This window comes from Ovis canadensis, chromosome 23 (genome assembly GCF_042477335.2).
Source record: "Ovis canadensis isolate MfBH-ARS-UI-01 breed Bighorn chromosome 23, ARS-UI_OviCan_v2, whole genome shotgun sequence".
NCBI classification, from domain to species: domain Eukaryota; kingdom Metazoa; phylum Chordata; class Mammalia; order Artiodactyla; family Bovidae; genus Ovis; species Ovis canadensis.
This window is the reverse complement of record NC_091267.1, coordinates 44,166,345-44,192,807: the sequence shown is the minus strand read 5'-3', so window position 1 is coordinate 44,192,807 and position 26,463 is coordinate 44,166,345. Positions and strand designations below refer to the sequence as shown.

The 26,463-nt window shown below is 37.6% G+C and overlaps 1 protein-coding gene across 2 annotated transcripts in view; it reads left to right on the top strand.

Annotated features, from left to right (window-relative positions):
* The window catches only part of TAF4B (TATA-box binding protein associated factor 4b), a 100,579-nt gene that overhangs the window by 27,029 nt on the left and 47,087 nt on the right, over positions 1-26,463 (top strand). For both annotated transcript variants that reach the window (XM_069569212.1, XM_069569213.1), the window contains exons 6-10: positions 1,044-1,133; positions 3,619-4,257; positions 10,803-10,938; positions 11,455-11,557; positions 24,800-24,969. In XM_069569212.1, the coding sequence (XP_069425313.1) occupies positions 1,044-1,133; positions 3,619-4,257; positions 10,803-10,938; positions 11,455-11,557; positions 24,800-24,969 (1,138 nt within the window). The remainder of the gene's footprint in view (positions 1-1,043; positions 1,134-3,618; positions 4,258-10,802; positions 10,939-11,454; positions 11,558-24,799; positions 24,970-26,463) is intronic.

Here is a 26,463-nt window from a genome sequence, read left to right as displayed (position 1 = left end):
CAGTTGTTTTCCTTACAGTGACAGGTTTGGTTCATTTGTTTTTGTTTTTTTTCCTTTTGAGAGACTGTCTCTCAAAATACCCCAGTGTGAATAACCACAGCTGGTTTGATATTCTTTCCGGTAAACCAAAAGAAAAAAACCAACAAAACACAGCTAATTCAGCTAGCAGCTCATTGGAAAAGTGCTTTTCCTTGAGTATCTTACTTTGGCCTGCTCTGTGTGTAGTTCCCAGTAGGTTACATGCAGTATTTTTAAAAGACGGTTACAAAAGTGTTGAGATTTGGTAAAATTAAGTATTACTGTTTGGTCAAAGACATTTTTGAGTGGAACTGGTTCTGTTTTTTGTTTTTTTCCTATACTTGCTTTGCAATGTAGAATATGACAGCTATTTAAAACTGCCAGCAGTTTTATTCAGTGTTGCTTTTGTACCATTGGTACAAATCTCAGCACAGTGAAAAAGGCCCAAAAATGATTAGTTATTAATGTGAGAATAATTTAGACCTCATAGACCCCTGCAATGTTTAGAGTCCAAAGTGGCATGGAAGGGTCCCTAAGCCCTTTGAAACAACAGCATGTATATTATTGTGGCCTTGTAATAGCATTCTAAAAACACAGTCTAGTCACAGTTAGAATAATTTAAAAATTGGAAAGGCAAAACAAAACAAAATCCCAAGCCCCCACACCAGGTAACTTTTCAGTTTTCTGCCCTAAGTAATGTAGGACTCCTGTGTTTTTACTTCTTAGTTTGTTCTTAACAGACTGTGGTCTTAATACTGTCACCTTGCCATTTAGCCAGCTTTCATCTCACTTTCACTTTCCTTACTGAGATCTTAAAAAATAATAATAATTGCTTCATTGTATTCTATATTAAAAAAGCATCTGTTTATTCACTTTGTAGGGGACATAAAAAAAACCCACCTGTATTTAATGATAGACTTTGACTTTATCACTGTTGGAAGCTTGCTATATCTCCAGTCATGAATTACACACTTTTCCTCTTGTAAAATATTTGTAAACCTAAAAGTGTTTTTTCTATTCTTCAGGATGCAAAAATTGAAGCAGAAGAGTTTACTAGACAACTGTATGTTGAACTCAAGTCTTCACCTCAGCCTCACCTAGTTCCTTTCCTTAAGGTAAAGTTATGTGTTACTTTGAAGAAATTGTTTGGATTGGATTACTTAAAAGTAATTTAAAATCTGAATATTTCAATATGACAGCAACTTAATATGAAGATAGTAACAGTAGGAGAAACCTCTTAGGGCTGTTGCAATCTGTAAAGCACGTTTATAATCCATATTCTTTGGATTGGAACATGCTGAGAAAACAAAAGTAACATCTTCATCAATATAACTTAATGATTATATTATTTAGTGCTTGTATCCTGAAAAATTCTTAACTTAAAAAAAGTAGGGTCTCTTCTTTGTCCTATTGTTTCTTAGTGTCAGAAATAGTCAACCTAAATTTGGTGCCAAATTTAGTGGGAAAACTGTTATATTTTGGGTTAGGGAAAGCTATTATCTTTAAAAATTAATTTATAATGTTAGACATTCTCTTCTCTAAGATTTATTGAATTAAATAGATTTTGATGGAGAACAATATCTTTGATAACAAGAGCTTTGTTTGGCAGACTGAAAAATTGTGTTCCTTTTGTATATTTAGTAGCTGGAAAAGAGTTGACTTGAAAGTTATAAATTTATTAAAGACCTGGGATTATAGTAAACCAAGAGTCCTCCCATACATTTTGAAATAGCAGAATGAAGAGTTGCCTTTAGAAAAATTTGGCATGGTTGTCTAGGAGAGAGGAGTAAGACTTCGTGGAGATGAAAGAAGAGCGGGAAAGGGGTTGGGGCACCAGGCTGTCCGAAGGCTATTAAGATAGTGGAAATTGTCACCAGGAGGCTGACCATGTTAATTAGGAGGGTGCCAGATATCTGATCTGAACTGAAAGTGTTTTAGCCAGGGCAGTCTTGGTCTGGGAAGGGAAGATTAAAGAGTCAGCACAGTGCTGAACATCAGATAACATTTCCAGGTGGCCCTCATGATTGAGAAGCTGGCAGCAGTTCTTCCTTAGGTGCTTTCAGTGCAAAAGGTCTGTGACTCTAGGTGCTCTGTGTGACACTGACAACTCTGTGTAATATGAATCTATGTTTCATACTCATTGGAGACACTGTAGGGAAGAAGAGGGGGGGCAAGTAAGTACCTACTATGTGTTCTGTACTTTGCTAGCTACTTCTGTTTTTTTTAAATTTGCATTGTTTGGATTTAATTTTCCATTTTGGAGGTGAGAAAATTGTTCAAGTTAACTTTGGATTAAACACACAGGCCTGGAATTTAGCCTGACTCTATGGCCTATGAAACACTACCTTGAAGTTATCAAATATTACCATTAAGTATGTGCACTTTGCATAGTTTTCTAAGAACTGTAACGAAGCCTTTTTTTTTTTTTTTTTGGATCCTTCAGCACTCTGGCGGTTGGATGGTGCACTGGGATGAGGGATTTGGCATTTAAGCTTAACTCTGGCCAGATAATCAAGAGATAATTTAGTGTACATATTGTATTTATTTAACATACATATTTTTATTGCTATCTCTTTAAGTCATATTACTTTAACATGTCTTTCCAATTGTGTTTTTCCCAGGTCTCCTCCATCTTTGATTTCTTACTTAAATTTAACTAATCACGTCGCTTCATATGTTCATGTATTTTCAAAGCAGCTTATTTTCTACCATTTTTAAAGTTTGGGAAAATAACGTTGAGAGACTTTCTTTCCTTTGATACTGTTTATAGATATATAATTGAAAATCTTCAGTTTAAAATTTTTTCAATCTTTTTAAATAAAAAAAGTAAAAGAAGTAACTAAAAGGAAAAGAAGGGAAGAGGAGCCATAGTTCTCATTTGCTTCTTAAGTAAATGTGGTCTGGCTGAATTTAAGTACCAAATCATGGAAATCTTCCAAAACAGCTCAAGAATTCACCAAAAGATAGTCTACTCGCCTTCTCCTTTCTTATCTTTTTTTCTAACTTAAAAACAAAAGCAAATAAAAATCCCAGGGATGAAAAGGGAGAACCTTCTACTTTTTAGTTTAAGCTGTTCTTATTTTTTTAAGCAAGATACAAGGAGACCCCAACTTTAAGTCCAGTCAGAAAATACTCTAGCTCAATTAAGAAAACTGACCTTGTTTCTGTTTTATTTTCATGTGAAGACTGTTTCTTTTCAAAGTTTGAAAGTTATTTAATAAACAATTTTTTTTAAGATGCTGTCCTGTAAACAAACTTGTAGATACTGAAGTTATGGGTGATCTATTAATGGGGTTTAGATAAATACAAATAAGTAGAATAGAGTATTTTATTTTACCATACTAATATTTGATACCAAATTGATAACTACGGTCTATAAGCTTAATACTGAGACATAATACTTTTTGAAAAATGAGGCACTTTGGAGCTTTATTTATATCCTGGATATTGACAGAAGGTAAATGATTGATAACAGATTTCCTCAGCTGAAACATTATACTTTTTATGTTGTCGAGATATGACACACAAAGTAGTTCTATTTTACTAGAGCTCACTTACTCAATTATCAGTTTTGTTGTTTTTTTCCTTTCCTGTTTCTAGAAAAGTGTGATTGCCTTACGACAACTGATGCCCAACGCCCAGAGCTTTATTCAGCAGTGCGTTCAGCAGACTTCTAGCGAGGTGGTCACTACTACCTGTACCACATCAACGCCTTCTCCCGTGGTAACAACGGCAGCTTCCTCCATCCAGGCTGAGAAGCCTGTTGGTGGTGGTTCGGAAGCAGCGGTGCCTGGAGTTGTGTCCGTACAAACTCTGAAACCACTTGCTGGTCCAGGGGGAGCAAAAACTGGAGTCGTGACTCTTCACTCTGTGGGTCCGGCTGCTGTGCCTGGAGGGACAACAGCTGGAGCTGTCGTGCTGCAGACTCCAAAACCTCTGGTGACATCCCTGCAGAACACGGTGACAGCCCTGCAGAACACGGTGACAGCAGTCTCTCTGCAGCCTGAAAAGCCGGTTGTCTCCGGGACAGCAGTGACGCTGGCACTCCCCTCGGTACCTTTTGGAAAAACCTCAGCAGCAGCTGTTTGCATTCCATCCGTGAAACCCATTCTTACTTCCGCTGGGACCACGTCCGACAAGCCCGCCCTTGGCCCTCCACTCCAAATCAAACTCGCGCAGCCAGGCCCCGTGCTTGCACAGCCAGCCGGTATCCCACAGGCAGTTAAAGTCAAACAACTAGTGAGTAACTTTTCATTTCTTCCTCAGTTTCTTTAGAAAAAGTCCAACATTCAGAATACTGGCAAGACTAGTAAAATCAACCCCTGTGTACCCTTGACCATGGCTGATCAGTTGGTAACAGAACACGTTGGCTTTGTCTCTTTCCCCTTTATTTACAGGTGCAAACACACACATAATTTTTTTCCTGAACCATTTAAGAGTTGTTTGCAGAAATTGTGACTTTGCACCATTAAATACCATGTACCTCTTACGGAAAAGGGTTTCTTTTTCTTTGCATTAACTACAACATACTATCACGCATGGGAAGTTAATACAGGCACAATATTTCCTTTGTTGTCCTAATAAGTTCCTTTATAGCTAGTTTGCTTCCTGATGTTGTTTCTAGTAAAAAATTGCTTATTACCCTTATTTGTCTTTTTTTTTTCAGACTCCCTTAATCTAGAACAGTTCTCAGCCTTTTGTGGTTGTTCATTGTGTTGTAATAATTTTAAGTGCTTGTGGCTACTTGTTTTTCAAAATATCCTTTTGTGTTATCATTTCCTCAAGATTAGATTCAGATTAAATATTTTTGGTAGGCTTGTTACTAATACATAGGTGATGTTATGGTAACATTTCTTTTAAAAATTGCTAAGGAGAGAAGGTGACAATGAAGGGAGGAGATGAGTAAGCAGTGGTGTTTTCTCCTGAACTCTGTAAGTTGGGAAGGTCTTGGGTAAAAGAACTTGGGTGAAATATGCACTGTTTATGTATTCGTGTTTAGATAAACCTGACTCAAGACAAGTTTTATCAGAAGACTGAAAGTACTGTTAAGCTGTGGGAGACAGTACATGGTGAATTAATTGAAAATTATGTTTTTTAAATAAAGTTCCCACAAACCTAGTCCTGTAACAGAACTAACTGTTCTTTTTTGATTTTTGGTGATTGCACTTGTTCTTTATAAACCTCCATGTTAACGGATATGTTTTGAGTCTCTTTGTTTTAGTGTTTTCTGCTTTTTTGGAGTAGTAAAATCTAAGTAAACTTCGCAGCCTTGTTTATGTGATCAGAACAGAACATTAGTATCTGTGGGTGATGGTCTTTGAAGCAGAGGGCAAACCTTGGGTGTAGAATGAAGGTGTAGAATGAAAGAGGAAAGATCAGTTTGGACAGTAGTCAGACTCTTTTTTTTTTTTTCATCCCTTCCTACTCTGGCTCTGATTTTCAAGTGGAAAAATGTACCTGCCTCATTATGTTTCTCTTGGGTGTCTGAATTTAATCTAAGAGATAAAAGCTTCTTTAGAAGCAGTGATTCTTAAACCTCTGTCTGAACAGCCAGGTTTGGGAGATGCTGGAACCGTAAATGCCCCAGTGGAAGGTTGCTTTTGGTAACACTGGAGAGAATGGAAACCCTAAATGTCCCAGTGGAAGGTCACTTTTGGTAACGTTGGAGAGAATGGGGATCCTCTCTATGTGTCATAGCTGATTCTTGAATCAGTGCTCATCTTTATTGAAAATCTCTGGCATATTCACCCCTGAGTGAAATAACACTTCATGGCTACATAGAGTTTTAAAAACATATCTTGTATGTAGTATGGATTTTGAAATAATTTTGATGAAGGTAAGACAGGGAGAAAACTAAGAATCCCAGAATTTTAAGGAACAATCTACTGGCACTCAACAAGCAGTAGATCTCAAAGTAGAATCCATTGTCTTTCCCATTAGATTATGGTGCTCATGGCAAGAACTTCTAGGTTTCCAGAATGTCTTGAAACAGAAAACTGTCAGGTAATAATATCTTATGGCCTGCAGGGTGACTCAGTGGGAAAGAATCCACCTGCTATGCTGGAGGCACAGGTTCGATCCCCAACTCAGGAAGATCTCCTCCTGGAGAAGGAAATGACAGCTCACTCCAGTATTTTTGCCTGGGAAATCCCATGGACAGAGGAGCCTGGCAGGCTGCAGTCCATGGGGTCACAAAAAGTTGGACATGACTTAGCAACTAAGCAACAATAATATCTTGACAGCATTTACACTTTATAAGCTTGACTTGTTATACACTAGAAACTATTTCAATCAAGAAAAATGTAACAAAATCCATTGGTAAATTTTAAGGATTTTTAAACTTCTACTTTCATTCTTAAAAGAATGGGAATGATTTAGTTTTCTTATGAATTCTGCTTTCTTGTTTGGCCTTTGTTTCCATTTTAGTCAACAGATTTAATGTCAGTATTCCTATCTTCCTGTTTAAAACAGCAAAAACCAGAGCAGCTAGACTCTGAAGATGCATTGTAACCTGTTTTACAGCAGATTTTTACCTGGGGCACAAAACAGCATAAGCTGTTCTATATGGTAATGCCACAGAGAGGATTGAACTTGAATGCTCTTTCTAAACAACTAATTTAGAAAATTAGTATTACTTAGGTTTGAAATAGTATTACTCAGGTAGTTTAAGAATATCATCAGTGAATTCATTACAAACCGTAGTCCAGTTTAATCCTAGGTTGAAGCGAGGAGGAAAACACTCAGGGAGCTAGAAACAAGATGGTAATAATGCGGCTTATAAGAAACATGGTGAATAATTATTTAAAGTGTGAGAGTGCCACGCTGGATTAAATCTGTGGTCCATAGAACTCAGGATGCAGCCTCCAGTGATGGTCTGAACAATGCAAATGTGACTGTGTTGTTCAGTGTCAGGTGTAAATGTTTGTGTGGTTTATTTCCTTTAATAATCATGAATTTAAAAATTCCCATTAGTACTTTATCCTTTTCTAGCTTGTACAGATTTTTCTGAAGAATTCTATAGGTTTTCTTCCTTCTTAATAAGATGTTTTAAATGTCACACTTTTAAGTTACAAGAAGCTTCTTAACCTACCATTGCAGGATTTAGTTTTATCATAGATATTTCCCTTATTTCAGATGTTATTTCCCCAGGTGACTGTATTACTTGCATTTCTTTCTTACAGAATTGTATACATTTGATAAACAAGTGGCCAAGTACATTCAACAAATCATTGTCCAACTATTGTTTTGTGGATATAAGAGAAAAACAACTAATTAGTACATTATTAATGTGGTAATTTTCAGTTTTATTATACTGAAGTGAAACTGATCTCCTAAAATAAATGAACCCAGAATATTAGGAAAGATGTGTTGTTGTTGAATAGTATTTTTGTCTCATAGCTAACTAATTATTTTGAAGGAGAACCATAATGTATAGGAAACAAAACAAGAATTATTGTTTTATTGAGTCAGGTGGTTCACTCTCAGTTTCTTATTGGCCTGACCTAGATCTAGGCTTGAGTGATCAGTTTGTGGGGGTTTTTTCCTCCCCTTTTCTTGCATGCTGTTAAAAGAGTGAGAGGAGAGGTAGAATTCAGTTGTTGATTGTAATCCCACTAAGATAGGACTAGTGAAAGTTTGGGTGACGAGACTGAGTCCAAGTAAGGCCTACTGCCTTTTATTTGCCATATGTAATTAGAAATTGCATAGAAAAATCTTCATGGGCTATAATTAAGTCAGAGTTTACATAACAGTAGTCTTAACATAGGTTGATTAATGCCAGCTCATTTAAATTTACTTGAAGAATATATATTTTTTTAGGTTTTATTTTGATATGGGGGCATCAGAATTCATGGAAAATAAACTATTGAAACTATATTTACAGTGTTTATGTTGTCTTACTTTTGCCTTATTCAGGAAAATGTTTTATTATGAAAATTTCCAAGCATAGCAAAGTTGAAGTTTATCGTGAACACTGTATACCAACCACCTAGATTCTACTGTTTACAGTTGCTCTACTTGATTTATCCATTCATCAATTATCTTAATTTTCGATACATTTCAAAGCCTTCTTCCTAAAATATTTTATTATTAATGTGCATATCATTAACTGCCAATCAATATTTCTTTACTCTTTTCTTGTTTTTAGCTGAAAGGTATATACTGTGACATGCACAAATTTAAATCTATCGTTGGATAAATTCTGACAATGCTTAAAAGTGAAAGTGTTACTTTAGTGGCTTAGTTCATGTCTGACTCTTTGAGAGTCCATGAACTGTAGCCCGTCCATGGAATTCTCCAGACAAGAATACTGGGGTGGGTTGCCATTCCCTTCTCCAGGGGATCTTCCTGACCCAGGGATCATACCCAGGTCTCCCACATTGCGGGCAGATTCTTTACCATCGGAGCCACAAGGGAAGCCCCTTGACGATGCTTACCTCTGTAACTCAAATCTGCTTTTCAAGATATAGAGTGTTACCATCACTGTGAAGTTTCCTTCTCTTCCTTCCCAGTCTGTCTCTACCTGCCTACCTCCAGAACCACTGACTCTTCTAATAATAGCTCTTTGTTTTGCTTGCCAAGTAGGAGCAGATCTATCATCCTTGGACCAATTTCCATCTCTCTTAATAGCAGTCTCCGTTATATGCCTCATATTAGAGTCTAAAACTGTACTTTCTTTGAAAGAATACTGCTGAATTGTTTTATATTTTCTCACTCGTGGTGTTTTATTTTGTTCAGCAAGTGTGCAGGAATATGCTGCACATACGCTCCCAGGTGTTACAGTCATTAGGACAAGGAATGATGGGGATCCAGGATTGCTAAATCAGTTGGCGCATTTGCCTCCTGCCATGTACATGAACTTGCACTGGATTGGGCCTAGATTGGGCCATGCACAGCCCTGGTCTTGGAGTCCATGTGAAGGCTCACCTCCCCACTTATTCTGTGCCAGGGTCACATGCTGATGCTGGGTTCCTTTGGCCTTCCTACCCCATGCCTCCTGGCTGGTCCCCTAGTGGCCTGGAGCCTCCATTCACCTTAGGGGCCAGCCTCTTTGTTGTAATTAGAGAGAAAGTATCAAAAGTGGTTTGAAGACTAACTCAAATTTCTAATAACGTTTTATTACTACCTTTCTCTGTCTGCAATGCAGGAGACTCGGGTTCGATCCCTGGGTTGGGAAGAGTCCCTGGAGAAGGAAATGGCAGCCCACTCCAGTATTCTTGCCTGAAAAATCCCGTGGACAGCAGAGCCTGGTAGGCTACTGTCCATGGGGTTGCAAAGAGTCAGACACAACTGAGAGACTTCACTTCACTTTCATAATCAAAATATGAAAAGGATACCAAATAAAAGATAGCAGGGAAGAAAATAAACAATAGAGAGATAAGTCAGAGTTTTTAGGAGTATTTGTTTTGAGTTTTTATCTGAATGCGTAAGTGGGACTCTGAATGTATATTACTTTGTAGAATTTAAATCTGATTCCTAGAACTTGAGGATAGAGAAATATGATCTCAACTGAAATACATCTTTGTTTTCAAGGGTTCTTTCTCTCTTTCAAGAGTCAGTTCTCATAGAATCATGGCAATTGAATTATTCCAACTTGTATTTCTCCTCTAGGGGCCTTAGTTCCTATATGATTATTTACTGGGACATTTTGGATTTCTTGTAAGTTTTGTTTAGTAATATGCACTGGATTTAATTTTATTTGTAAAAGAATATAGAATAAATTATGGGCTTCTCTGGTGACTCAGACGGTAAAGAATCCGCCTTCTATGCAGGAGACCTGGGTTCAGTCCCCAGGTTGGGAAGATCCCCTGGAGAAGGGCGTGGCAACCCACTCCAGTATTCTTGCCTGGAGAGTCCCCACAGACAGAAGAGCCTGGTGGGCTGCAGTCCATGGGATTGCATAAGAGTCGGACACAACTGAGCAATTAAATTAAGCCCAGCATATAGAATAAATTAAATACCTCCAGAATTGTTATGATACTAGATGACTTATATTAGCCATATATGAGTTTGAGGACTGAAAAATAGTTCACTATCAAAGCTGGCTCAAATACATAGTGACTGTTTTTTTTCTTTGAAGTGAAAGAATGAAACTCTCCTATTGTGTTTTTTTCTTCTTTGTATCTAAAAGTAAGGCTCTGCTATTACTTTAATTTCTCTCCTTCTATCCCCAACCCTCACCCTGTGGGTTTCTTGAGCTGTTATCTTGGAGAATACTTTTAGCATTGCTGTCTTTCAGATACTTTTAAAAAACAACTGATTGAAAGTCATTATCTTTTAGAGGTATATTTTGAAATATTTATGGATTGAAAGATATACCTGAGATTTGCTTTAAAATAATTGAGAGTGGGGAGAAGTGGGTAGGGATAGAGATGAAATAAAATTGGTCAAGAATTAATCATTGCTGAAGCTATAATAATGGTAATAATGGTATAGGTGTTTTCTTTTTTGTTGTTGTTGTTCCCTCTGCTTTTGTATTTGAAATTTTCCATGGTAAGTTAAAAGCATGAAAATAAGATCTATTTGGAGATTTAAATTGATCCGTATATAAGTTTGAATTCTACTCTGAAAATTACAGTGTGAGATCGTCATGGTTTTCACTTTTGAGCTAGATAAATTTACCACACACAAATTTAAACTTTAAGTAGGCTTTCTTGTGATGCTAAGGTAAAGGTATGTATGGTTAAGTGAGGATGATCATTCGTTCTCTTGTTACAGTTGAAAGTTTGTGCTTTTCTAAAGCAGGTCTAGTTGAAGGACTATATTAATAGTTGTCATTGTTTCAGGTGGTCCAGCAGCCTTCAGGAGGCCTTGCAAAACAAGTGACCACCCTTACCCATTCCCCAGCATTGACCATCCAGAAATCTGGACAGAAGAAGGTGACAGTGAGCACTACTATACCTACCAGTCAGTTTTCTCAAGGTAGATAATAACTAATCTCTGCCTCGTCGTGTTGGGTTTGGAACATGATGGGTTTCTGTACTTTTTTTTTTTTTTCCACCATTATATTCAGAGAAGAGAGATTTCTTTTAAGTTGAGACCTATGAGAGAAGACTGAAAAATAGCTTTAATATATTCTTTGTGAGTCTTTATTTATAAGAGTCTTTAAAATCTACCAATACAAAAGATATAGTATTAACATGTTTCTTTTCTTCATAGTAACACCTTTTCTTCATAGTATTTTTGTAGTGCTGGTAATTCTCTAGACAATTTGGGGAACATACAAAAAAGAAATGGAGAGGTCTTGATTTTGTGATTTCTTTTGCAGGGAATAAATTTAATTGTAATGTTTGAATTTAAATATAGTTCTAGAAAGCTTTGAAATTTTCTTTGATTATTCTGTATGCATTGAAAATAGCTATTGTCCTGAATTTTTTCCTAGTGTGGTGTGATTGCTTTCTTTCATTTTACTTTTTCTTTCTTCTTTTGTTTTTATAGCTTCCATTCTAAAGCAAATTACCCTTCCAGGAAATAAAATTCTGTCACTTCAATCATCTGTTCAGAAAAACAAAATAAAAGAGAATGGAACAATATCCTTCAGGTAAAGAAATTAAATGATCAAAATTTTGTCTGGTTTAAGAAATTAATATTCTTTTTAAAAACATAAAAGATGACAAAATAATACTTTTATAAAATAAATTTAATGATGCCTTTTGAAAAAGCTAACAGTGCTTTATTGAATATAATTTATAAGTAGTAAAGTGCACAGATCTTAAGTGTAGGGCTCAATGAATTTTGACAAACGTATACCTGTGTAATGTTAATTCAGACCAAGATGCTAAATATATCCATCATCTTTATGCTCCTTTCACATCAGTTACTTCCAACCCTTGCCTCTGGCAGCCACTATTCTTATGTCCATCACTGTAGATCATTTTTGTCCATTCTTGAACTTTACATAAATGGAAAATTACATTATCTACTCTTTTGCATTTGATTTTTTTCACTCAACATGTGTTTGATATTCATCTACATCATTTTCATTATTACAAGATTGCTCTTTTGTTCTAGTCAGCAGTACTCATTATCTGAATGTAAATTTGGTTGTTTGTTTTCCTGTTGATGGACATTGAGTTGTTCCCAGTTTTTAAATGATTCTATAAAGTTGCTGTAAACATTTCCATACGGATTTCTCTGTAGTTAACATCTAAGAGTAGTATTGTGGGGTCACTAGCTTTACTATTTAAGAAACTATCAAACTGTTTATCAGAGGGACTGTACCATTTTTCATTTCCAACAGCAATGAGAATTCCACTCCAATTTTAGTACTTGTTATTGCCAATTCTTTTACCATTCTAAGTATACAGTGGTTATTGTCACTGTCATTTTAATTTATATTTTTCTAAAGACTTAAGATGTTGAACATCTGTTCTCGTGCTTATTTGCTATCCTTAACACTACCTTCTTTGGTGAAGTGATCTTTTGCCCATTTTTCTTTGGAGTTGTTTGTTTTTCTATGATTGAGTTTTTAGAGTTATTTATATATACTCAAGATCGAAGTCATTCTCTTACCAGTGTCTTTCACAGAGCAAAAGTTTTTAATTTTCCTGAAGCCCAGTTCATTAATTTTTTCTCTTGCAGATTATGCTTCTCATGTTTTATATAAGAAATGCTTGTATAACCACAGGTTATAGAAATTTTCTCCTGTTCTTTGTTTTAGAAGTTGAAGTTTTACAGTTTTATGTTTGTCCTTCTTGGATCAATACTTTTAAAATTCACCAGTTGCTTACTTAAAAATCTGTGTGGATATTCTGTTTTCTTCTTTATATGCTCCCATTTTTAGTTGCATTATTTGTCACAGTGTGTAAGTATTTGTACATTAATCCCCCCTCCTTATCCCCACCAATGCTTTAGTTGTAGTTCTACTTCTATATTAAAATGCTCACCTTTAGTCTGTTCTCTGGAGTTTTCTCAGTCATCTCTTATTTGGATGAAATTAATTGAATGTGGTCCATGCTTTGATCTACCAGAACACCTCTTTAGTATTTTTTGACTTGGGTTGTACTTAGTCTTCCTGCCAGTGGTATATTTCATCCTTTATTCTGCCACTAGTTCTCTGGTCTCTCTCCTGCAATTTTTATTCAGTCTGATTTTGTCCAAAACCTTTTGAGATAGGGTGAGTGAGTTGAGGAATCAGTTGCCACTGGACAAGAAAGTGTGCACTGGAAATTGTTGTTTTGCTTTTCCATTTATTCTTGTTTTGAAGTTTGGATATTCTTTGTCTTCAGGTTGTGCTGAGGCTGTAGTGTTTGTTGTTCTGTATTGCTTGGGGGAAGTAAATGCTGGAAGATGGTGACCTAGGTAGTCATCATTGTCTTCTAATGCAGTGAGTTTTGACAAAAGACTAAATTCATGTACCAAGTACCTCAGTCAAGATACATAGAATATTTTCAACACCCTGAAAGCCTCCTTTGTGATACTTCCCAGCCAGTCCCCTCATTATATTTTAGGCAACCACTGACTAGCTTCTTATTGTTGTTCATTTTTCTTTCCTAGGGTTTTAAATAAGTAGAACTGTATAATTTGTATTCTTTGCTTGGTTTCCTTTGCTCCGCATAATGTGTTTGATATACATCCAGTGTTGTTGTATGTATAAGTGATTTGTTGCCTTTCATTGCTGAGTAGTATTCCACTGTATGGTGCACTGTAGTTGTTTGCACTGAATTGTTTATCTCTTTAGCCACTGATGGATATTCAGGTTGTTTCGAGTTTTTGGCTATTGTGAGTAAAGGTGTTAGAAACATCTGTATCCAAGTCTTTGTATGGACATATGTTTTCCCTTGTGTAAATATATGAGCAAAGTTGCTGAATCATTTAGTAGGTTTATGTTTAACTTTATAAGAAGCTGCCAATCTGTTTCCTATGTGGTTGTACCATCTACAGTCCCACCACAAAGTGTAAGAATTTGTTCTAGTTGTTCTGCATCCTTGCTCAGTGGTTAGGTAAATCAGGTTAAACCTAACAGCCAGCTGAGTTTGCTTTACTCCAGAAAAGATCTGTGACTGTGTCTCATAGGAACCAGGGAGGATTTAGCACTACGTTAGCAAAAACAAGACCGGGAGCTGACTGTGGCTCAGATCATGAACTCCTTATTGCCAAATTCAGACTTAAATTCAAGAAAGCAGGGAAAACCACTAGACCATTCAGGTATGACCCAAATCAAATTCCTTATGATTATACACTGGAAGTGAGAAATAGATTTAAGGGACTAGATCTGATAGATGGAGTGCCTGATGATCTATGGACGGAGGTTTGTGACATTGTACAGGAGACAGGGATCAAGACCATCCCCATGGAAAAGAAATGCAAAAAAGCAAAATGGCTGTCTGGGGAGGCCTTACAAATAGCTGTGAAAAGAAGAAAAGCAAAGGAGAAAAGGAAAGATATGAGCATCTGAATGCAGAGTTCCAAAGACTAGCAAGGAAAGATAAGAAAGCCTTCTTCAGCGATCAGCGGAAAGAAATAGAGGAAAGCAACAGAATGGGAAAGACTAGGGATCTTTTCAAGAAAATTAGAGATACCAAGGAAACATTTCATGTAAAGATAGGCTCAATAAACTACAGAAATAGTATGGACCTAACAGAAGCAGAAGATATTAAGAAGAGGTGGCAAGAATACACAGAGTAACTGTACAAAAAAGAGCTTCACGACCAAGATAATCACGATGGTGTGATCACTCACCTAGAGCCAGACATCCTGGAATGTGAAGTCAAGCATCACTACGAACAAAGCTAGTGGAGGCGATAGAATTCCAGTTGAGCTGTTTCAAATCCTGAAAGATGATGCTGTGAAAGTGCTACACTCAATATGCCAGCAAATTTGGAAAACTCAGCAGTGGCCACAGGACTGGAAAAGGTCAGTTTTCATTGAATCCCAAAGAAAGGCAATGCCAAAGAATGCTCAAACTACCGGACAGTTACACTCATCGCACACTGTAGTAAAGGAATGCTCAAAATGTCCAAGCCAGACTTCAATAGTATATGAACCCTGAACTTCCAGATGTTCAAGCTGGTTTTAGAAAAGGCAGAGGAACCAGAGATCAAATTGCCAACATCCGCTGGATCATGGAAAAAGCAAGAGAGTTCCAGAAAAACATCTATTTCTGCTTTCTTGACTATTCCAAAGCCTTTGACTGTGTGGATCACAATAAACTGTGGAAAATTCTGAAAGAGGTGGGCATACCAGACCACCTGACCTGCCTCTTGAGAAACCGGTATGCAGGTCAGGAAGCAACAGTTATAACTGGACATGGAATAACAGACTGGTTCCAAATAGGAAAAGGAGTACGTCAAGGCTGTATATTGTCACCCTGCTTATTTAACTTATATGCAGAGTACATCATGAGAAACGCTGGGCTGGAAGAAGCACAAGCTGGCATCAAGACTGCTGGCAGAAATATCAATCACCTCAGATATACAGATGACACCACCCTTATGGCAGAAAGTGAAGAGGAACTAAAAAGCCTCTTGATGAAAGTGAAAGAGGAGAGTGAAAAAGTTGGCTTAAAGCTCAACATTCAGAAAACGAAGTTCATGGCATCTGGTCCCATCACTTCATGGCAAATAGATGGGGAAACAGTGGAAACAGCGTCAGATTTTATTTTGGGGGGATCCAAAATCACTGCAGATGGTGACTGCAGCCATGAAATTAAAGATACTTACTCCTTGGAAGGAAAGTTATGATCAACCTAGACAGCATATTATAAAGCAGAGACATTACTTTGCCAACAGAGGTCCATCTAGTCAAGGGTATGGTTTTTCCTGTGGTCATGTATGGATGTGAGAGTTGGACTGTGAAGAAGGATGAGCCCCGAAGAATTGATGCTTTTGAACTGTGGTGTTGGAGAAGACTCTTGAGAGTTCCTTGGACTGCAAGGAGATCCAACCAGTCCATTCTAAAGGAGATCAGTCCTGGGTGTTCTTTGGAAGAACTGATGCTAAAGCTGAAACTCCAATACTTTGGCTGCCTCATGCAAAGAGTTGACTCATTGGAAAAGACTCTGATGCTGGGAGGGATTGGGGGCAGGAGGAGAAGGGGACAACAGAGGATGAGATGGCTGGATGGCATCACCGACTCGATGGACATGAGTTTGAGTGAAATCCGGGAGTTGGTGATGGACAGGGAGGCCTGGCGTGCTGCGGTTCAGGGGTTGCAGAGTCGGACACGCCTGAGCGACTGAACTGAACTAGCACATGCTCTGGTGAACCTGACTTAGTTTCTTCACTCTAACAGAGGCCAGAAAACTAGTGTCAGCCTCAGGCATTTGCCCTTGAGGCAGTTCTACCTGGAGAGTGTGCTCGGTGCTTATTTTTACTGATACTTTTTGACAACTTCTCTGCACCCATCATTGGAATAAAAAGTCTTAAACCTGTCTAAATTAGAATGCCATATAATTTCTCCTGGGTACATCTAGTCCACTTAATGCCTGATGGAAGTGTCACCAATCGCAGATTTTAAATCAGAAAACTAGCTTTATCAGTCTCCTCCTTTATAACTTTTGAATTTTGCGTTATTCTAAGAAATCTTTTCCTATCCTGAGCTTATAATGAGGAGCCTCTGTATTTTCTTCCAAAATATCTATACACACCCCTTATATGTAATAGACCTTCACAAAATCATCAGTAGTGCTTGATTCTGTCTTTATAAATAGCTGAAGCAGAAATAACCTTTTCCTGGCTGGGTTGCTTATGTCAACAAGTTACTGAAGATTTCATCATCTTTACTTTTCTGATTTGAAATGCTACTTTACCTTTCAGTAAATCCCCAGTTGTTCAAGGGTATATTTCTAGAATTTCATTTTGCTGCTGTTTTTGTTTTATTTCTGTGTTAATATTTTTGCATTTTCAGTTATCTTTCATTATTTTTATATCTGGATAAATTCTCTATTCCTTTCTTATCAAAAATGTCTTGACTTTTTCTTCTTTTACACATAAATTTCAAAATCAGCAGGGCAGTTGTTTTAAAATTTTTTATTGAGATTACCTTGAACCATAGTTCTCTTTGTTACAGTTAAGTAAGGTTGAAGCTGACAGAAAAACTGAAGAATAGTGGCATAAGCAAGATAAGATTCTTTCCCACATTTAGGAAAACTGGAAGTGGGCAGACGGTGACAGGCATGGCATTCTCTTGGTGTTAGGGACCCAGGAGTTTTGTTCCCTTCCTTTCGGTTCCTCATACACACTAGTCAGGCCCCACTGTACAGTTTTTAAATGTGGTTATTTCCTGCATTTTCTTTCCCCATCTTCATATGGACCAATCCAGTTTAAAAGTTTCTTTAAATACAGTTATTATTATTTCAGTTTAAAAGCTATCTGACCAAAGAGTGTTTGCTTGGCCAACCCTGTAAAGTAGCTTTTTCAGTCACATCTGCTGCCTTGAAGCACTTATCTCAAGTTACTCTATTTATTTGTTGACCCTTCTTTATACTCCCCAATCTCTCTGAGAGTTCCTTGTAACTTTACCGTTGTGTGCTTAATGTGTAGAACAGTGCCTTGTTCATAGTAAGCATTCAAAAACTTGTTGAAATAATTTTGAAACAGAACAGGAATATCTATAATCTTAGATATAATCTATTTTTAAGATAAGTTTTATTTTAGTTCTAATATGCATTTCTCATTTTTGTACAATATGTTCTAGTTATTTGGTCATATGTGACTTTATGCATATCTTTTTATAGTGATGTCTTTTTGTTAAGTTTCTGTCTCAGATACTTAGTATTAATATCACTTTATTTACTGTTTAGGTAAGTGACTATTTAGGTAAGAGGAGATAATAGTGTATGGCATTTGATCTTGTCTTGACTTAACTGGATGAGGTTAATAGCAGTGATATCCGCCTGTATTTTCAAAACTACTTGCTTAAGTGAAAAGAACATTTTTGTGACTTTTTCCCTGCGTAAATCATATTTTCTGCTGTGCTTGTCGGTACATCTGGGATAAATAAGGGAAGCTATATAGTGTTTAAACACCAGAGGGTGCCAGAGATTCGTGTTTTATTCTTTATATTTCAGAATCAGAGGTGACAAATACCTCTGCATGTTTGTGTAGTTAACTTTATTTAAACTGGAAACTGGAAATTTGATGATCATAAGCAGTTATTGTTGATTTTTTTGAAGAGGTGATAGTGTCTTATGATTAAAGTTTTTCTTTAGAATCCTTATATTTTAGAGAGATAATAAAATATTTGTGGATGCATATTATATATATACGGATATTTATGTATACATGTATAACTTAGGAGGCATTATAACAGCTAGAGGTTAAGTGTTTTTTTTTTTTAATTTGCCTTAAAAGATACTTAGAAAATAACATAGGACAAGGTTACATACTGTTTGTACAGATATTACTCCGTCAACTTTAATGTCCCATTTTCCTCTTATTGCAGGAATCAGATTCTCTAGTGTAGATTAAACATGTGCTCTATCTTGATTCATATGTAATTAACTGTTTTATTATGTATTTAACATAATAACAGATGGTTAATCATTCCAAGGAAAGACTTAGAAAACTGTCTCTGGTGATAAAATCTTGGAAGGACAGGAGACGGAAGAAACACCCTTCTGAGCTGTGCAGATTAACTCTAAATCTAGGGTTAAATTCAACAAAAAAGTCTTGGAGTAGTTGCCTTTATGCTAAATCTTGTTAGACATTAAGTTCTTAAATATTCCTCACAGCGAAATTACATGAATGAAGATTTAGAGATGTGATTGTGAAAGCTTTCAAAATTACTAGCCAGATTTTATTATAGTAAAATGCTATTTAGGAAAAATTATCTTTATGCTTACATGCAGAATGAACTGGGAAGGAATATAATTTGAAGTAGTTCCTAAAGTCACTAAAGTTTGAGAAATACTGCAATATCCTATGCTATGTTTCTTAAAAAGAAGAAAAAAGATTTCCCATGGGAAAAAATACCTTTAAAAAAGCATAAAAGAGTAAGCAGGATGTTGTGTGAGCTTATATACTGGCTATAGTAGGTAATGCAGAGATTATGCTCAAAGGTGATGAAACGAATATTGAAGGTAAACTTATTTTACCAGGGATTTGTAACCTAAAAGAAGAACTTGATCTTCTTAAAATAAAAAGAAATGTACCCTCGGAAGTTCAAAAGTTGTAGCAATTGGACAGACACTTTAAAAGTATGAAAACAAACTAACATTTCCAAAGTAGGCAATTAAAGTCGATCTGAAATATGGATCGGGCATTGACAGCTGAAAGATAATAAAGCAAAAGGAGCTGAAGACTAGAGCAAGAAAGGGAGAATAGCCTGAGAAAGGCCAGGGTCGGTAGGAGCTATTTGATGGTAAGAAATGGGAGAGAAGAGTGTGCTAAGTTAGGGTCATTACCTGGAAGGCCTTGAATATCAGGTTTAGTTCGTGGGATCATGAAATGTTTTATAACAGGAAAGTAATGTGATTTTTTTCTACTAGAGAAGAATTAGTCTGATGCTATTATAGATCTGAAGAGGGTAGAAGAGATTTTAAAAGGTAGGCACAAGCGGTGGTTAACTTTATTAAAAAGCTAAAGAATTAGATCAGTTTCAGAAGCCAGAATGCAAGCCAGGTGATTGGGTAATACTTCTTTAACTTTTGCATAGTAACCTAGTACCCAACAGAATCTTGGGGTTGGAAGCCTTTCACTGTTAAATTTCCTTCTTGTATATCTTTAGAATGAAACAGGCTTATATCTTTCACAACACCTTCATTAAAAAATATACTGCATCAGACCAGAGGTCTTGAAGACATGATTCAGAGATTCTCGCTTTCTTTGCCCCTAAAATTAAACCAACCCAGAATCACAAATATACCTCAGCAGCAAAGCCTTTGTTACTGTCTTGGCCTATCTTTTTTAGCCTTATCAGCAATGCCGCTATGACATTGTGTTGTCTTTGCTTTCCTTTAGTCTGCCACCTCTCTTAGGGGAAGTTTTAAATGGTTCGGGTACTGTTGATCGTGGTACCCTTTCCTCTTCCCTCCTTAGGGTCTCCCTCTCTTCATGCTGCCCTCTGTAACCATAGCAGCTGATAGCTGAACTAGAGGGAGCTGTGTTCAGCTTGGGGTCTAAATAGAAGGGGCAGAGATGGCTAGGCAGGAACAAATCTTTCTGGGTGGTTAGCTCCCTGCTGATTTCAGAGAAGAGCTGCAAGAAGATTCTGAAAGACATGGGACAGTCTCTTCATTGATGAATTACATTCAGTTCTAGTACTTTGTTGCTGCTGCTAAGTCGCTTCAGTCGTGTCCAACTCTGTGCGACCCCATGGACTGCAGCCCACCAGGCTCCTCTGTCCCTGGGATTCTCCAGGCAAGAGTACTGGAGTGGGTTGCCATTGCCTTCTCCGCTAGTACTGTGCATGGGACTGCTAGTAATAGGAGGTCTGGTACTGGTCTCTCCAGTCTGTATGTGAGACTTCAGCAGGGGCTCAGTGGGAACACTCACCTGTGGAAGCAAGGTGCAGCGTACAGGGCTGGTGTACCTGGCACACAGCTAACATTGTGACCATGCCATGTTGTGTCCAAGTGTGTAAAGGCATGTGCTGTATACCTTAAATAAGTCTGGGGATTTTGTTAAGGGAAGGATGAGGCCATGTTCTGAACCTCATTATATTTCTGTCTTCAGTTTTCTTTCTCTGTTTGTTTACATATTATTTTTAAAATATCACTAACCATTTGATTGAGTAATCCATGTATATAGTACAACATTCAAAGGGTAGAAAAGATTATTTGTTTGCATGCTAAGTCACTCCAGTTGTGTCCAACTCTTTGTGACCCCATGGACTGTACCCTGCCAGGCTCCTCTACCCATGGGATTCTCCAGGCAAGAATACTGGAGTGGGTTGCCATGTCCTGCTCCAGGGGATCTTTCTGACTCAGGGATCAAACCCGTATCTCTTAATGTCTTCTGCATTGGCAGGCAGTTTCTTTACCACTAGTGTCACCTGGAAAGCCCTTAGAAAAAGAGTTTGATTCGATATAAAATGTCTTCTTCCTACTCATGCTTCCCAATTTCCCCCTCCAGAGATGAATTTCTTGTGTATCCAGAGATATGCCCATAGAAGTTATGCCCATGTAAGTGTGTATTTTTTCCCCCAGGGTACAGTCTGTCCTATACCTTGTTTTGTTTAGTTTTTCCCATTTTGTAATACACCCTGGCATTTGTTCTCTATCTGGCCAAAGAGAGCTCCCTTATTCTTTTAAGTGGCTGACAGTGGCATTAGAAAGTACCCTAATCAAAGTTATTCATTGTTTAGAGGAAGAAAATTTTGTCCTAAAGGTGTTAAGTAACTGGTTGGGATTCTATTTCAGAGTGAACAGATTCTGTTTAGGAGTGAACAGAGTTTTTAATTGAATGTACTTGGCCTCTTTTTTCTTTTTTAATAGATGGTTTTTTAGTGCAGTTTTAGGTTCACAAGAAAATTGATTGGTATGTTGTAGAAAATTCTAATACATGCACAGCCTCAATCATTGCCAACATCCCCCACCAGAGTGGTCTATTTGTTATGATTGATGAAGCTACATTGAGACATCATTATCAACCAAAGTTCATTTATCTTACAATTCACTCTTGTTGTGTGGTGCGTTCTGTGGGTTTTTACATTTTCATGTGATGACATATATCCCCCATGATAGTGTCATACAGATACTATATATTTCACTGTCCTAAAAAGTCCTCTGTTTTCTGCCTAGTCATCCTTTGCTGCTGCTGCTGCCGCCGAGTCGCGTCAGTCGTGCCCAACTCTGTGCGACTCCATAGATGGAAGCCCACCAGGCTCCTCTGTCCTTGGGATTCTCCAGGCAGAAACACTGGCATGGGTTGCCATTTCCTTCTCCAATGCATGAAAGTGAAAAGTGAAAGTGAAGTCGCTCAGTCGTGTCCGACTTTTAGCGACCCCATGGACTATAGCCTACGAGGCTCCTCTGTCCATGGGATTTCCCAGGCAAGAGTACTGGAGTGGGGTGCCATTGCCTTCTCTGATCCCTTTCTGCTAACCCTTGGCAACTACAGGTCATCTTATTATCTCCATAATTTGCATTTGCCAAGATATCATATAGTTGGAATCATCAGTATATAGCTTTTTCAGTTTGGCTTCTTCACTTAGTAACATGCATTTAAGTTTCCTCCACATCTTTTCATGGTATGGTACCATTTCTTTTTAGTCCTCAACAATATTCCACTTCTGGATTTACTACAGTTTGTCCAATCACCTGCCGAAGGACATCTTGGTTGTTTTCAGGTTTTGACAATTAGGAGTAAGTCTTCTAGAAACATCCATGTACAGGTTTTTGTATGGATGTGAATTTTCAGTTCCTTTGGGTTAGTACAGAGGAGTATAATTGCTGTATCATATGGTAAGAGCACAGAGAAGGCAATGGCACCCCACTCCAGTACTCTTGCCTGGAAAATCCTATGGACGGAGGAGCCTGGTAGGTTCAGTCCATGAGATCCTGAAGAGTCAGACACGACTGAGCAACTTCACTTTCACTTTTCACTTTCATGCATTGGAGAAGGAAATGGCAACCCACTCCAGTGTTCTTGCCTGGAGAATCCCAGGGACGGGGGGGCCTGGTGGGCTACCGTTTCTGGGGTCGCACAGAGTCAGACACGACTGAAGCGACTTAGCAGCAGCAGCAGCAGCAGCAGCATGTTAAGAGTATGTTTAGTTTTGCAATAAACTGCCAGACTGTCTTTCATGGTAGCTGTACCATTTTGCATTCCCACCAGCAAAGAGTTCCTGTTTCTCCACACCCACATCAGCATTTGGTGTTCAGGGTTCGGGCCATTCTGATAGGTGTATAGTGGTATCTCATTGTTTTAATTTGCATCTCCTTGATAACATAGGATTTGGATCATCTTTTCATATGCTTGCCGTCTTTTTGGTAAGTTGTCTTTTATGTCTTTGGCCCATTTTTTAATCTGTTTGTATTCTTATTGTTGTGTTCTAAGAGTTCTTTATATATTTTGGATAACAGTCCTTAATCAGATATGTGTTTTGCCAATATTTTCTCCCAGTCTATGGCTTGTTTTTTCATTTTCTTGATACTTTATTTTTAAAAAGTATTTTTTACTCAGACCTTTAAAAAAAATTTTTTTTAACTCAGATCTTGGTCCATCTTTAGGTTTGCAGTTTCTATTGTACTTACATTTAAGCTTTAAGTGTTCAGATGTTTCTGAAATACTTCTTTGTTTACATAGGTGGTACATTAGTTCTTAGAACCATTCTCAGCATCCCATACCTCTGACAGTACCTCTGTGACATATGATAAGGTGGAGACCAACCATTTTTACAGTTTCTTTATATTTTGTTTGGTTGATTTTAGATACTAATTTTAAAAGTTTTCTTTTCCTTATTACAGAGACACAGTTTTAAAGGTTAGGCTTTTAAATATACTGTTCAGGTTGTGGAACCATATTTCTTTCTCTTCACTTGCAACTGCTGTGTCTGGCACTTAATTTTCTTTCACTTAGTTTGAATCTCTTATACCTATGTGAGTGGGGTCTCTTTCCCTCTCTTACCCTTAACATGCTGCTTTTTAAAGTTGAACACCAGAGGCTTTCATATCTTAAACACTTAATTGGTATAGTTTATTTCCCTCTTTTGTACACAAATGCATTACTACAAGGAGGTTCAAATCTATTGATATGAAACCACATGACAGATCATTTGGCCCATGCAATAAATGGAAACAATATCTTTTTTATAGAATCATGTTTGCGTAAATTGTTCTACATTGGCACCTGAGTTATGGTCAGTGACATGCCTCTTATTATGTATGGTGTTAAGGATGCCATTAGAATTTTAGTATTTCTTTGGTCTTTCTCTTCTCTCTCCTTAAACATAATATACTCATCTTAGTATACCGTAACCATGTAGCAATTCTATTAGATAAAAACAACTATTTAATTTTGCTGGCACAATGCAAGGAGCACAAACATATTTTGTGTTCTTATATGTATGTCTTTTACATATGTATGTATAATTTTATATCTTAAATATTAGCCCTTTGCAGCCATTTGCTTCAGGAGGTGGTTTAATGAATTCATTTGGTACAGATGGAGCATACCAAAAGTCTGAAGCAGAAAAACAAAGCTAGTTTTAACCATACAGTTTCAGAATAGCTAGTCTAGAGAGATTCTTCTCAAGGGCCTTTTAATGGGTATGGACCTTTCAGGATCGAAGGGTTTCTCCTCCTCCTCGGTGGACCCGTGGAGGACACTGGGGATATTTCAGGGGCTTTTAGTCATCTTGGATGAAAAAAAAAGAAGCCTGTTTTTATTTCATTGTCTTTCATTGGAGACAGTTTGTGGATAACCTAGACTAACTTCCAAATCCCTGTTTTTTGAAAAAAATTATTTATTTTAATTGGAGGACAGTTTTTCCACAATATTGCATTGACATCTGCCATACATCAACGTGAATTGGCCATGGGTATCCTGTCCCTGCCGCAAGCCTCTCTCCCACCCCTCTAGTTTGTCACAGAGCACTGGACCAAATCCCTCTTAGTGCACCCTATTTACTAAACTACGAGAGGGAGAAATGGGCACCAGGAGACAGGTGTCTGTGATCCATCTTTCTGATATTAAATGTACTAGTGGTTAGAGATACCAATTAATTTTAAAGACTGACGGAGAGGGATAGCCATGCCTCACTTCTTCTCTGGCTTGGATAAATTAAGTAAGATAATGTCTTTAGTTATAAGGAGAGATCAGCACTTCCTTGCACTTTGAAATCACTCGTTCACATACCACCACCACCACCAAAAAGCTTTCCTTTTTTTTTTTTCTATTAGAGATGAAGATGACATCAATGATGTGACTTCCATGGCAGGGGTCAACCTCAGTGAAGAAAACGCCTGCATCTTAGCAACAAACTCTGAATTGGTTGGCACACTCGTTCAGTCCTGTAAAGATGAACCGTTCCTTTTCATTGGAGCTCTACAAAAGCGAATTTTAGACATTGGTAAGTGTGATTATTGACCTGATAAGAATGTCTGATCCAAGGAAAATGTTACCAAGAGTTAGATAGCCTGGGTTGGTTTTTCTGGAAACTGAAGCTTAACAAAAGCTCTGGAAGTAATCAAGATTTCATGGGTGTTACAGAAGAAGTATTTTATTTTAAAAATTATTAAAGTAACAAATTATATAACCTGTGGTTTCTGGTATAGGTAGTAGTTAATATCATAAGTATATAAATATACTTATGGTATATTTTTTTTTCTGTGCTTTTCTTCCTTGGTTGGCCTTTAGGCATGTAATTTATGTTACAAATTTGTGTTTATGAAACAAAGAAATAGTCAATGAGATTAAGTCCCTTTTTCCTCATCTCCACCCTGAAACTCAAACCCATCCTTACGATAAAAGAGTGAAACTAGAATATCAGGGTTCTCTCTGGCCAGTAGTTGTTAGATGGCCTGAAGTATATGAAACGAAATGGTAGAGAACATACCTGTTTTATTCTGGAGCCAAACATTTTTGTTGTTAATAGCAGACTCACAGCAGTAACTGAGAAAAGAGACAAATTCAAGAGAGATTGTTGTGTGTGTGTCTTCTCATTTCTTGTGTCCTGACCCAGGGGCTTGCCACAGACTAACTCTCCTCCTTCACCCGTGTCCAACTTGAGGGGCCAGCACCAGTGACCTTTTAGTATGCTTGAGTAAGAACCTTTGCACTCTGTGTTGAAGGCTTCACACAAAACTGTGAAAGTTTCACATGTTTGATACATCTATGGTATATTTAAGGACTATAAAATGCATTGCTGTTACATATTCTAAGTCTACTTAAAAATTACTCAGTAAATATTTGAGCTCCTACTGTATGCTGTACAAATTATCACTTGTTTCACCTCAGTATATGCTGTCCTTTTATTTTGAAAAAGTAGGATTTCAGTTCAGTTCAGTTCAGTCGCTCAGTCGTGTCCAACTCTTTGCAATCCCATGAATCACAGCATGCCAGGCCTCCCTGTCCATCACCAACTCCCGGGGTCCACCCAAACCCATGTCCATCGAGTTGGTGATGCCATCCAACCATCTCATTCTCTGTTGTCCCCTTCTCCTCCTGCCCTCAATCTTTCCCAGCATCAGGGTCTTTTCCAATGAGTCAACTCTTTGCATGAGGCAGCCAAAGTATTGGAGTTTCAGCTTCAACATCAGTCCTTCCAGTGAACACCCAGGACTGATCTCCTTTAGGATGGACTGGTTGGATCTCCTTGCAGTCCAAGGGACTCTCAAGAGTCTTCTCCAACACCACAGTTCAAAAGCACCAATTCTTCAGCTCTCAGCTTTCTTTATAGTCCAACTCTCACATCCATACATGACCACTGGAAAAACCATAGCCTTGACTAGACGGACCTTTGTTGACAAAGTAATGTCTCTGCTTTTGAATATGCTGTCTAGGTTGGTCATAACTTTGCTTCCAAGGAGTAAGCGTCTTTTAATTTCATGGCTGCAGTTACCAT